Genomic DNA, 14,447 nt, shown 5'->3' with positions numbered 1-14,447 from the left:
GAAGGAGAAAAATGTTTGGTCATCTGATGCGTCACAACAACTTTCTTAGAAACATAATAGAAGAGAAGATCGAAGGAAAGAGAGGCAGAGGAAGACCGAGACGAAGTTATTTAGATCAGATAAAAGAAAAAGGTAATGTCGTGATTCAGGAAATCAAGGCTAAAGCGCTAAACAGAGATGATTGGCGATTCTACACCGACAAGAGCCTAGCTCTTAAGTTACTATTTTTTCAAAATATTTGTACATTTACAAAAAAAGGGGTGTGCTCCGAAACAGTAGAAAAAAATACTATGTTTTTATTCAATCGTTCAGAAATAAATAGGAAAATTTTAAACAATAAACATTAGTTTTTATTACTACGAAGAGTGAAAAGTGTAATCTTATTAATTAATTAATTATTTCAACTTTTTCATAACAATGTTTTTTTACTCTTCATACAAAATTAAAATTGCCGCCCCCTGACCTCAAATGTTTGACGCTTCATAAAATACAAAATGTCTCATTAATCAGGTGCATGTTTTTGTATTATAGACCTTGATTTAATGTAGTTTCAATATTAAAGCGATATGTGGTTTCATAATAAAAATTTAAGTAATATGCTAAAAATAAAATTAATCATACTGATTTACTTTTCTTTTGTAACGCTTAATTTCCACTTTCACTTAATTTCCGAACTCATTCGTTAGATTTTTGCTTGGGCACCACTAGAATCATCCTTATTGGCTGTTGGTTTGGCGTCCTCGGCCATATTTTTCATGACAATCAGTCCAAATGTGATGGTCAATATTTTCATGACGTTAATAGTAAAGAACTTTTTCATGATAAGGTGTCTTGATTTATTTATCCCTTCGTAATACGTGTAAAGTAAAAGTTTATTAAGCGTATTACATTTGTAATATCAGGTTATAACAACCCATTGACATTTAATAACTCATGTTTATGCTATTATTTCGCAACATTTTTATGCATTTCGTTACATAACAAGATTAAACTCGTACACAGTTATAACCCGACTTCGACAATGCAAAAAGGAATGAGTTTGGCATTAGGCAGATATGTCAATATTATGCATATAAATGATTGTAATTCTGATGAGTTATATATGTAAGTATGTAACGAAATTGCATTTATCTAATAAATAGTTGGTATTTAGAAAAAAATCCCCTTCCAAGTCGCCTAATCAACCAATTAACCCAAACCATAATTATCTTTTTGGGAATGCCTCCAAAAACAAACTGAATTACTTCAGATATCTGACCTTCCTATCGAATACATGCTGGTGAACGATGAAGATAATATCTACCTTTAGATTTTTAAGTACCAATTGCGTTAATTATGATTAGAGCATAATTTTGTGATTTAAGTAAGGAACCAAACTGTATTTTCTAAAATGTTAACATTAGTGTTACGAAAAAAATATATTTCAATATTATTTATTATTTTTCATTTGCTTTTTGCGATATTAATTGATTAATTGCCTACTATTACTACTATTACTTAATGCCATAGTGATTAAATTAATTACATTTTGCCAATGTATAATAAGCTTAATGTTAAAATGTTTGTAGTATTTCGTAACGTGCTTTTCGTTACATACAATTATTTTGAGAAATAGTCAAATAAGAAGAAGACACATAGGAAATGGAACAATTTCTTTTTTTCGGATTTAAATCATACATCCGTGACCATAAGACCTGTACTGGGCTCAAAAGATTGGTTTGGTTGAAAAAATTTTATTATTATTATAAAATTCTATATGATCTTTATGCTCTGGCTTTCATATTGCAATATTATAGTAGCGAAGATTTTGTGTACACGATGATTTAAGTCGTAGTATGTAAAATTGCACAGTAGATGAAAACAATTACATATTACCAATTTATACGCTTGTTAACGTCTGGAGTTATTACACGAGACTTTTGTACTAGTGCTTACCTACAATTGGTTAAGTTTTCGTGACGCACCTGCGTAATTGTTTTTTCAAATTTATTCTTTTTAGTGTTCCGTATACATATTTATGATATAATCATTGACTTACAAATAAATGGACGACGGGTCTAATACAAAAACCACGAAAAAAATGTCCCAAGTCAACCTATTCGAAATTTAAATTGTAATGTCATCGCAGTATCGCGCTGTCAGTCGAACAAATGAAGACTAAAGCGGAGTTTGGCGCTCTGTATACGATTTTAGCGCCTTACAAGTGCGGACACTTTTTAGCGCGGACCCGACGTCCATATAATTGTAAGTCAATGGATATAATATACGTTTTAGGCAAGTTGACGTCAATTAGCCTGTATTTTTTTTATTTTCTTTCAATAACACCAGTTGTTCATACTACTAACCGCAACAAAAAAACTTCATAAAAGCATTCACTAACGCATTATCTCCCCACATTGCAACCCAGCACAAGACGAGCAAACATTGTTTGTTCCACTTAACAATTTCGGACTGCACAGTCCCATAGATTCTATTGCTTTATTGGTAACTTTTTGTATAATAAAATACATCCTTTACTATGTATACATATATTCAATGCATACATTTTATGGGTAGTTTGACCATTCGAATCATTTCACCGTTTATAAAGTTTAATGTATATTTTCACAAAAACTTCTGTAAGTTCTTTTGCAAATAAAAATATTATAAAATATTTAGCACATTTTCCGTTCTTCTTTGCTATAAAACCGCTGCTGAAGCGAGAACTGATTGCCAATAGTTTATTTATTTATATGAGTTAATTTCAGTTTTTTTTTATAATATCATGTAACGGGACGAACAGGTCGTGCGCCTGATCGTAAGCTACACGCCTGTCCATAACAGTTGCAGGGCCACTCAGAGCTTTAAGTGGCAAAGATCTGAGGGGCACTGCCACTGAGCCCGTCATCCTGAGACATAAGTTGATAAGTCTCATATGCCTGTAATTTCACCAGCACCCTTACCCTTCAAAACCGGAACCCGATAATGCTGAGTAACTCGAACGCAGTAATGCAAACTATTCTGCTTGGCGGCAAAAATAGGTACGGTGGCAGTACTTCCCTGGACGAACTCTTTCACAAGGAGCTCTACTGCTACTGAATGATATTTGCCATGATATTATAATATTTCTTCTTCTTCTTATCGTGTCGACGGCATATACTATAATGTTTGCCATCGTGGTGAAAGGATTTGCCATTCGGCGTAAAGTATTCGCCGATTGTTGTGAAAGGAATAGTAGCTACGTCGAGTAGGTTCCTTTCGTGCGCCCCATAGAATACATAAGAAATATGTTTAGTCGATCAATTTTAACATTGATTCTCGATTTACCTGATCGTATCCCATCACTGGTTCATAGAGTTTGATATGTGTCATATTATTAATCAAGCAAAACCAAAACAATACATACTATAACGTAGTGATTACATTCTCTTTGATACATACAGATGAAATCCATTCTTAGATTTACATACTTTCTAAGATCGTCGCAGAAACCGTGATGCGTTTGTAGAAATAGAAAGTCCTAAAAGTTTGCAAATATACGATGCGCCTGATTTTAGTTTTATAGCAATAGTATCATAAAAATAACTTGCTCCGCATGTAGGTACAGGAATGAAAATTAAACAAAAGGAAAGATTTTAACTTTATTCTAGAATAGTTTGGTTAATGTCACAAAATGAACTCGATAATTTATTATCTACAAATATTATAAAGTTGATGCTACATATTTTTTTTTATATCTTTACAGTGCTCAAAAGAAATGCAGGGTGACTTTTTTATCAGTAGCCAAATTTTTCATAATTCCAAGACTCGATTTTTTAAAAGAAAAATAACAGGTAACATTTTCACATTAAAATTATTAAATTATTTGTCCAAAGTAATAATCGATAATGTTTGGTTACCTAGTCCATACAACACGCTAGTCAGGCGAATGAATAAAAATATAACGCGAACGCGAAAACGAATTCAAGTGATTTGGCTGATGCTGTGGAATGAACTCGTGAATCTAAAGTCAAGGTATGTTGCGACTTAAAAAAATGACTATATATATATATCTGCCTCGATGGCCGAACGGTTACCATGCCGGACTGCCACACAGAGGTCCCAGGTTCGATTCCCGGGCTGAGACAAGTATTTGTATGGCCTACATTTATTTCTCTCAAGAGTTTGCGTGTAATTTATGGTTGTCTATGCGTGTGTCACATAGGGTTTCCATAGTGCGGGGCTATGTTGAGAGTGTGCATTATTATAGGACGTCAAGAGAATAAACTACTTCATGCCTTAGTAAAACAATATACTACAGATAGACACCTCTTTTATTACATCACACAATATACATGCGTTAGAGATTTTGATTTTAAACAACTCTAAAAGATCTTACTGAATTGTGATCTTTGAAATAGTAAACAGAATTTTTGAAATTTATTTTTTAAACAGGTATAATATTTAATTTAACTTAATATAAATTTACACTATTTACTCGTATTTATTACACTACACTTTGACACATGATGATCAGTATTCATTTAGTTACCTCCAAGGTGGTAATAGTAACATAATTCTAAGCGAGAGTGGTGTAAGAGGTTCCTGTATTCTATCAATTTTCATTATTGTCTTTTTCCTGACTTGGCTTCTACTGTATCTGTTTGCCTGACTTTTTATAATTAGTTTTTATTTTGGACCACATTTGTATTGAAGTCCTGTTTAGGTTTTATGTCGGGATTGATGTCATTTGCTGTTGCACTTTTACTTGATTTTGAATGTTTAACGAGTTTTATACCCTTAGTTAACTTCTCTGGTCTTTGATCACCACTGGGATTCTTATCTCCCCTTGGTTTTCCACCTTCAGGAATATTATTGAATTCTACTGTCTCTTGCCTGACATTTCCATTGATGTTCACCATACTATGAGCACCACCTCTGCTCTTTTGAACTCCATCAACGTCTGAATACTGGGAATGGCTGGATGACGTCACTATTTGTATATTTTCATTGGCACCTGGTTTTGCGTTTTTGATTTTTTCAAAGTTGATTGGTTTTACTTCGAGAGTGTTTATTGGTTTTACAGGAAGAACAGGTTCCGTCGGTGGAGTAGGCTTAGTTGGAGGAATTGGTTGTATTGCGGGGAAGAATGATGGAAACTCGGGCATCTAAAAGTAAATAAGTAAATAAATAAATTACAAGGTACTTTATAGATGACAAGAAAGGTTTGAAACAAAAGATGTTAGAATGATAGAGATTATTGTTCATTCATTTCGAAAAATAAAAATTTCATAACGGTATTTTAAGTGACAAACTATATGTATAAATTTGTTCGATAAATTTATTTCTCGTATATGAATTGATTTTTAAGCTAAACTTCACAATAAACATGAAAAAAGACAAAAACTATTTTTTCTGTGTTTTGTAACATTTGTGTAAGTTGCGAACTTTAAAAATGGGTCGTTTTCTGTAAATATTAATTAATTTAATAAATTTTTTTAAACTAGTTTCATTCAATTATGTATGAATGCATATTTTGTTACTTGTGGCATTTTAGGCATCGGTTAGAAGAGAAAATAAAATGGAATAATTGACTGCTTAGGTTGGGCTATTACCAAAGTTTAAAGCAAATGGCGTAATATTTATTTCGCATTACGATAAATTAAAAAAAGAAATGTCGCCTTTTATTCATTTATTTTTACTTAACTTCTAATATTTATTTATACTTACTTGTGGCATTTCAAGCATCTGTAACAAGAAGCAATAGAATAATGTTGTAATATTATATTTGTTTATAAATATATAATTGCTCAAGATACCTATCTAAGTTTTAAATTACATCATTTATCAAATACTCATATATTTGTTTATTTCACTTACATGGTAAGTTTCAATTTTAAGTCTCGATATAAAAATTTGAAATGTACGGTGAATTATTAATGGTACCTATAAAAAGTATATCGCATTCTATTCTTTTATTTTGAACATATTCATTGCTTACTTGCAGCATTTCAGGCATATTTATCAAGAAACATAATAATGAGTTATATCACTCCTTAAAGTTTTAACTTACTGAATTTTAAAACAAATACTGTAATATTCGCATATCGTAAATTTTAATTAAAATAAAAACAAATACTGTAATATTCGTATATCGTAAATTTTAATTACAAGTCTCGTTACAAAAATAAAAACAAATCAATAGAAACAGTACAAGATATTTTTATGTAAGTTGTAGATTATAAAATATTAAACGTTTCTTTTTTGGAATCTATCACATTAGCTGTAATTTCTTTTTGATGCTTTAAAAAAATATTTTAAATATATTTATTATTAGAAACTATTTTTTTCGGTTTAGTTTTTTTTTTAACAAACTCTGATTCTTTGCAGGTCCTATGGCCACTGTAATGTGTCTAAGCAACATAATAAGTTTAGTAGGTCATTGGATTTCGTATTGAAGGAAATGTTGATTAGGCGTAAGATTCCAAATTGTAATTCAATTATTTATTAATTTCTATATGCACCATGAACGAATGAAGACACTATCTACGATTATTCCTGTTTCACTATACGTCATTGGCCAGATGGCATCCCAACTACCTTACTGCACAACCAACCTAATATGTGATCACGGCAGACTGTCAGAACAAACATACGTAACATTTCCACTTTGTAACAATCGCGAAAATCTAAACAGTCGATATACTTATTTGTTACTTACTTCCGGCATTTCGGGCATCAGTAACAAAATGCAATAAAATTGGTTATGTATTTGCTTGCCTATGTTAGTAATAAATTAAGGAATATAAGCTAAAGGAATACTCTAATATTTGTTTAAGTTATGTGATAAATAAGTTATCGTTTTAAACCTCGTCATAAAAATGGAAAAAATCAATAGGTAGATTATACGTTAGTTTTGAATTTATATCTAAGATGTAACGAATCAAAATAGAACATGTATATGGTCATGCTTACTGTATTGAAAATAGATTTTAGCGTGAAAACCACAGAGAGCGGGTGCGGGTCGGGTGCGTGTCGGCTCGGAAGCGCTACTGGTGTAATTCCGTGTATTTATATGAACAGCAACATACCACCCGCGCTCCCGACCCGACACCCGCTCGACCCACACCCGCTCTCTGTGTGTTTTACGCTTTAAGGCAAACAGTTATTGCTTCTCCAAATGGCGAATTACGCTGTTTAGTGAAAGATATCACTTGTTACTAGACTGTGTCCGGTATTCAACAGAGAGCGACGTTGATGAGATACCTGCAGATTAGCCGAAAGTCCGTAGGTGATTGGAATTGTATATTAGGCAACCCCATACGAAACGGGCAAAAAATTTGTTGATATTTATTGAATAGGCTATCCAGAAGCGGATATGTAAGCTTTAGTTTGGGTTCCGATGGAACTTCCATATACATTGTATAAAAGTTCCTGAATTTATATTTTAAAAAATTACTTACCTCAGGCATTGGAGGCATTACAAACTCAGGTATATTCATCTGAAAAAAAAATGTGATATGAACATATCGCTTTCCACAAAAAAATTGTATTAATTCTAAATAAATTAATTCTTTATATTATAATGCAAGTTTATATGCATATATAAATAAAATCTACATTATAATGCATTGCGTGACTGTAGTTTCAATCAGGAACAACCAACTCAAAAAACAGGAGATATTAATTTTGAAATTAATAAACTTAAAAAAATAATACATATGTATATAATTGTAAAAAAGTGACATTTATATGAAAATAGAAAGCATGTATCTATAGAATAGAGAATAGAATAGAATCGTTTATTTCATGTTATCAATGTCACAATATTGCAATTGGAAATACAATGTCAAGGGATAACTATGATCGTCAGTAATAAAATTATAATAATAATAATGAATATAAAATAAAGTAGTATAACTACTGCTTGTCGGATAAAATAAAATTAAAATTGCTTCAAAAGACATCGACACTGTACAATTCAATATCCAATAAAAGGTTTTTAAGTAGGGTACAAAACGTTTCATCGTTTCTAACACTTTTCAGGTCTGTGGGTAGATGTTCGTAGAATATTTAATTGTGTGCAAGCCCTCACCTGTCGTAAGACAATCTGAAACAATAATAAATATATTTATATTATTATAATTTTTTAGAGCCAAGTAACATATTTTGTATTGATTTTGTGTAATATATTAAAAAATACAAGTTGAGGGATACTTAAATATTATGTTATAATACAACTATGGCAACAGTAACTATAATCACCTGTTTATTAAATCTTCGGAGCATAATGTGCATGTAGTGTAATATATACGAGTATAATTAATTATATTAAATTATATTATTATATTATTTAAATTATTATATTTATGTATATATAACGGATGAATTGCTGTATTTTATATTAATTGTCCTTGCTCACCGGCGGAATTCTGAAAAAGAAAACAAAGTTAACCAACTACATATCTACACATATTATAAATAATGTGATTAATACCAACGACTGAACGAAGATTAATTACAACTTCGAGAGGAATGATATTAATTTAAATTATTTTGTTTCACTTACTTTCCATCCACACCAGGAGGATTCTTTCCAACTGAAAAATAATTTATTTATGCCATTATAATATACACTCATGGACATACTTAGGGGAACGCTAAAAAAGCTGAATTATGATATCAATTACAACACTGGACACGTATATCAGAACGTTAAATCGAAATCAAAAGCCGATTGAAGTCATTCTTTTTTTATCCGACTTTAAAAAGGAGGATTTTCAATTCGACTGTATTTTCTTGAATGCATGTCGCTCTATTACTCCATTATTTGTGAACCGATTTTGATGATTCCTTTTTTATTTATTAGAAAGAGGGTACCTCAGTATTGGTCCTATTTAAATTTGAAGATAATATTCCACTTGTAAGGGTGGCAAACGAGAGGATGAATTCGGTTTTGCGCACTTTCCGGTAACCGATTACAATAAAACTTGGCGAATAGGTGTAATTCCACGAACTTTTGAGATCGGTTTTCTTTTTGGAATCAAATTAAACGTTCCGGTATATGTGTGGCCAATGGTTCACATGAACATTGTTATCATAATGAAACCTTTTTAACGTTCCTTTAAATATGTCCATCAATGTCTAAATCTATTACATAATTACATGTTGTGTAATCAAATACGTAGTATTTTAGAGAACCTAGTAATATTCTCAGAAATTGAATATTCATTCATCATTCATTATAAAATATCGAGCCATGACCGCCGACTTATCATAAGCGACATTTTAAGCCATAGATTCTCAAAGTGGTCCGTACTTGTACTCTTGCTACCTGGCTCATTTATAAATATGTAAGTATTACACAGTTCCCTAAAAAGATAATTAAACTCACGTGACATATGATGTATGTTGCCGTTGTCATTGATCAGTATTGTAGTACCACCATCCTTCACCAGGTTTCCATCTTTATCCTTTGTATAAAAACTGGTTGACGATACCGTCATACCGTTAAAGTTTTGATTTGGACCGGGAACCATGGATGCTACATCAGCTGGGGTGGGAATTTGGAACCCACCTGCGGGGAAAGGTCTGAAATTCATGAATGGGAAATTCTCGAAAATTTTAAACGGATTCCAAGGTTCGTAATTTTGGTATGGTTGGGGTTCGTAATTTTGGTATTGTTGGTACGGCAGAGGCAATCCGGCAGAAGCGGCGGCGTAACTTTGAGGGTAGAATCCCTGTAAATGAGATTAATTTGTTTGTAAGTATTATTTTATTTCCTTTGTGTGTTGGAATATCAACTTTAGGAGTGCCGCGATGCTGACAGCCACTTACCCCAGGTCTGAAAAAAGAGAAAGATTTTTTTTTTAATATTTGCATTAGTACTAAACAGGTCAATAAATTAAAAAATATATCCCAATATAGCCATAATGTTTACAACACCCACCAAAATGGCAGGAATACTCCAACTTGAGTTGACGCCTTTAAATTTTGGTTAGGTCTGACGACTACTGCGCAGTTACCATAACGTGGTAACTTAATGGCTACTACGTCATCGACACCTTGATCTTAAAAATTTCAAATATATTGACAATGAAACTAATAACTTGGACTTACCCAAAGTAGAATGCTGCAAAAAAAAAAGAAAAAATTAGTTGACATTAATTTACTGGTGGGCTACTGGAATGTCACATTTCTAAATATAAATCCAAAACTTCATAATTCATAAAAGAATTGACAAATACTCATTGCAAGCTTATGGTTACAAAGTCTTTATTTTTGGGCAAAATAATTATAGATTATAAGCAATTAAAATTTTTAATAAATCTGTTTTGAACTCAAAAGATCTGTTTCAAAACAAAGTTTGGTTCCTAAAATTTATTGTTTGAATGTAAATGTATGTATTGAAGTTTCGTCAATTAACGTTGATTGTATATTATATTTGTACTTAGTATGCAGGTTAATTTATTGAAAACTTGAATCTAAATAATCGTTACAAATGAATTACATAATTTTATACAATAATTGAATACCGCTACGTGGGTCATATTCATCTAAAATGTACATTTGCAGGTAATTTTTGTCACAAACCTTTTTCGTGGTTAAAAATATAATTAAATACAATAATATTATTTCGTACCGTTAAAATACTGCTGGTATTTGTATATCAAAAACCATTAATTTACTAATTTAATAATAAATTTCATAAATTATAATAGTTTTTTGAACAATTAAAATTTTAGCAATTTTACTTTCTATGAAATTTTAAATGTCACATCCCTCGGGTGTCGAACTCAACGGATCATTACACCCGCCAGTTAGCAGAGAAATTCATGAAGTTGCCATATTATGACTGTAATATTAATATAGTTGTTAGATCTTAAAAAATAATTACAGTTTGGAACAATAATGTTAAAAAAATAATTTTAAATTATTGTAAGTCTTTTTTCCGTTTCGTAACATTTTGTTTCGTTGCGCAAATCGAACGATACAGATTCATTAAAAACAAATAATAATCAATTTTAATGTAATTGTTCTCTCAACGAATGTATCATGGACATATGCCTATTTTAAAACGTCAGCCGTGAATTTCGCACGTCAATTTCAGGTACATTTAATTTTCGGTTTGGTCACGAAATTTCAGTAATTACGGTGAGAAGACTATCAAATTATTTAAATATTTCTTTGTTTTTATAAAGTACAGTTAAAATTACGTAGTAAGGCTTCTTTTGATCACATTAGCGAGCGCTTATTCAAAGAGCTAAGTTATATTTTCTTGGTTTTTTATTGTCGGTTTAGTAACGTTTCGTTACGCAACTGTACGGAAAAGGCTGTGATCACATTGAGCTCTTTCTAACCATACAAAATTATGTACTTATTTGCTACCTGTTCAAATGCTATATAATCCACGACCTCCGTAGTCGAGTGGCTTGCACATCGGTTTTCATGGTTTCCCATATCTGAGCCCCCGGGTACGAACCCAGGTCGAATTAATGCAGAAAAAACTAACTTTTCTATATTGCCTCGGGAGTAGGTGTTTATCGTACTGTCGTTATTTTCGATTTCCATAACACAAATGATTAAAAGTTACTTACTTTGGAATCAGAAGAAAGAAAGACCAAGAGATACAAAGACAGAAATGGAGTTACGAAAAAAGAAGTAAAAATAATGTAAGCCTACAAGAAATAATACATTTAAATGGAAATCCTGCATACATTCAACTAGTGCTGGAAAGCAAAAAGCTAAAAAAAATGTATTCTGATTTTGACATAAACGAACGTAGGCTGAGACAACAAAATTATCGGCTGATTATAAAAACCTTGACAACTTTTCTATTATGCCTAGAAAAAAAATTAAATTATGTTGAATCGGCTTATAATGCGAATAAAGACTCACTAAATATTATTATTTGTTTTTATGTCTTACATTATGTGGACTTATACTATTAATGATTATTTCCTCGCCACGTCGTCGTGGAGTGAAAGGGAAAGAATATAAATAAGTTAGTTAAATTTTTTCAACTGTGCCCAAGCCCTTATGTTCCGTTTCGTTTCTGTTTAGTTACATGTATAATTTAAATGAATATGACCCACGTATAAACTTTAACTTACTTTCTTATAAAAACATAAATTAAGAAAATGCGTTCGAACTATGCAATTCTTCAATAGTAAGCTTAAATGAATTAATGACTGTTAAATTAAGTCTAGCTGCGGACATTTTCATTATTGAAACTAAAAACACTTGTGCAAATAAGGACGTGTGTATGTAACAATAACTATTCGTTATTGACGAAACTATTGTACTCGAATCTAGCACTTTCCACGTAGTTGAAGCATAAGGAGATCCAAAATAGACATTTTGGCGTATTGCAACCAGACGAAAAAATCCTATTTTCGACATTAAAAAATTCAAACTCAGTTTTTTTTAATTGACAATAAAAACAGATGGTGTCGGTGGTCAACTATGGGGTACGAAACACGTTTGACTAAATTTCGCTCAATAAAAAAAATCACAAAATTTTCATTTTTTACTACATTCGTCTACGGAAAAATCTGTTTCATTCGATTGTTATAAGGATATTTCAATGAAAAACTTTCTCTCCCGTGTTTCGTAATCTTAAAGCATAACGTATGTTTTATTTATTGAGGATATTCTATTATTTTTTTAAACGGCGTATGTTTAAACATCGTGACTCGTAACTCACACGTTTCAAAAACTACGCAAATACGATACTATTTCGCCTCAAACCAAAAGTTATAGAAAAATCTTCAAAAGGGGTAATTACACGAGCTGTAGTTTAACTGCACCGCAAGCGCAAAATCAATTGAACAGTAATTTGTATTGCAGTCTCGACGGGACTGCTTGTGAAGTTGGTAGTTGAGAGCCCTAGATACTATCAAAATCTGTCGAATATAACACCAAGATAGGCTGCGTATGCATGCGCAGCCTATCTTGGTGTTATATTATTATATTAAAAAGAACTTTTTTCTTTCAAAATGTTATTTTGTCTATGGTCTTTTAAAAAATAATATTTAGCACGTACTTTAACAATTGACGGCAAACTTAATTAAGCTTATTACTCTTGAAAAGTTAACTTGTGAATCACAAAGATGAAATACAACACTCATCATGATAATGCCAAACCACACACATCTTTACAAGGCCATCCAAAACTACTGCAGATAGGTTGAAATAATCGTCCACCGTATTCACTTGACTTAGATTTTCACTCTTTCGGTCAACACAAAATTCATTGGATGGACACGACTTTGATAATGAAAAGGCCATCAAACGACATTTACTATTTTAAAAGTGGAAACAGGAGTTTTTACAAATGGGGAATTCTAAAATTACCCGAAAGATGGCAAAAGATTGTAGATTAACATGATTAATACATAATTGATTAAATTTTTATTTTTTTGTTTTTCATTTTTACATTGACAACGCACGGACTTTTTGGCCACCTAAATTTTTACAGGCTATAATGGCGATAGTATAACTTAAAAACGATATTTTCATCAAAATATAAAATTAAATACAATTAAATACAAGAATTAAATACATTAGATGACGGCTAGTTTACTTTATTTTATTTTGTTTTATTTATAGCTTTGTTGTGTTTTTTGGTCCGATGGCAAAATTGTGTATTAAGTTTTATCTGTCAAGTATATTATTAATTATTATTATATATTCATAAATGATTTTATTGTATATGAGTTTTTATGTCTAAAATAAAATAATGTCGATTATTATTAGACACTTACCCTGTGTCGAGACGACAAAAGCAAGCAAAAGAATCACCGAGGATGCCATTTTATGGCGAAATCAATTTGTTTAAAAGACTCTCTTCAGAAAGGGTTTACTGTAGCGCTCTTGTTATAACACTGAAAAGTCATGCAATAGGTCTATCTTTAAATATTGTTCATTACTTGTTGTTCAATGTTTTCCATTTGTTCAAACAAACGAATGACACTGTGTTTCCATGAACAACGGTAACGACAACGTGAGGAGCTTCTCGAAAGAAGTAGTAAAATTAAAATATGTTTTGAATAATACACTAACAAGGCATACAATTAATACAAAAGAATACATTTAACGGTGACTCAATAATTTGTCAGAAAGAATAAACGTCACTGAAAACATTATGAAACTGGAACGGAAATTTGCATTCCTCGAATCAGCCCTCCATGATTAGAAGACCTATTGTATGGATAAATAACAGAAGTTATTAGGTAATACGTGGGGCACACTAAAAGTTTCCGGAATGAATAAGAAAAAAATAGTATAAATGGTCAGAAATGAATTTATTGTTTCTCAAAATATTCTCCGTTAGCTTTAATGCACTTTTTCATACGAATGAATCAATTTTGAAAACATTTATACCACTCCTCCGTGACAGTCTCTGAAACATATTTTTCGTACTCCTCGACAGTCTCTTCAGCCCCCCGATTCAGAACTTCGATATTTTAACCGAATCATGCGATTGG

At 31.5% G+C, this 14,447-nt stretch overlaps 1 protein-coding gene across 2 annotated transcripts; it reads right to left on the bottom strand.

The window, feature by feature from the left end:
• Positions 1 to 4,556: 4,556 nt before the first annotated feature.
• LOC113230368 lies at positions 4,557 to 13,852 on the bottom strand. Of its 2 annotated transcripts, XM_026464272.1 has the most exons (10): positions 13,725 to 13,852; positions 10,078 to 10,090; positions 9,796 to 9,802; positions 9,353 to 9,698; positions 8,528 to 8,558; positions 8,381 to 8,390; positions 8,054 to 8,068; positions 7,422 to 7,460; positions 5,689 to 5,706; positions 4,557 to 5,126 (listed from the first exon to the last, which is right to left on the bottom strand). In XM_026464272.1, exons 1-10 carry the CDS (start codon positions 13,771 to 13,773, stop codon positions 4,641 to 4,643), a joined length of 1,014 nt encoding a protein of 337 aa, XP_026320057.1. In that variant the 5' UTR covers positions 13,774 to 13,852; the 3' UTR covers positions 4,557 to 4,640. The 2 variants fall into 2 exon arrangements, with proteins under 2 accessions (XP_026320057.1, XP_026320058.1); XM_026464273.1 differs by lacking the exon at positions 8,054 to 8,068.
• Positions 13,853 to 14,447: the final 595 nt, after the last annotated feature.

The sequence above is a fragment of the Hyposmocoma kahamanoa genome, unplaced genomic scaffold, assembly GCF_003589595.1.
Source record: "Hyposmocoma kahamanoa isolate Upper Pololo Valley unplaced genomic scaffold, ASM358959v1 63, whole genome shotgun sequence".
NCBI lineage: Eukaryota > Metazoa > Arthropoda > Insecta > Lepidoptera > Cosmopterigidae > Hyposmocoma > Hyposmocoma kahamanoa.
Note: the sequence above shows the minus strand (reverse complement) of the source record. Positions and strands in the feature narration are given on the sequence as shown.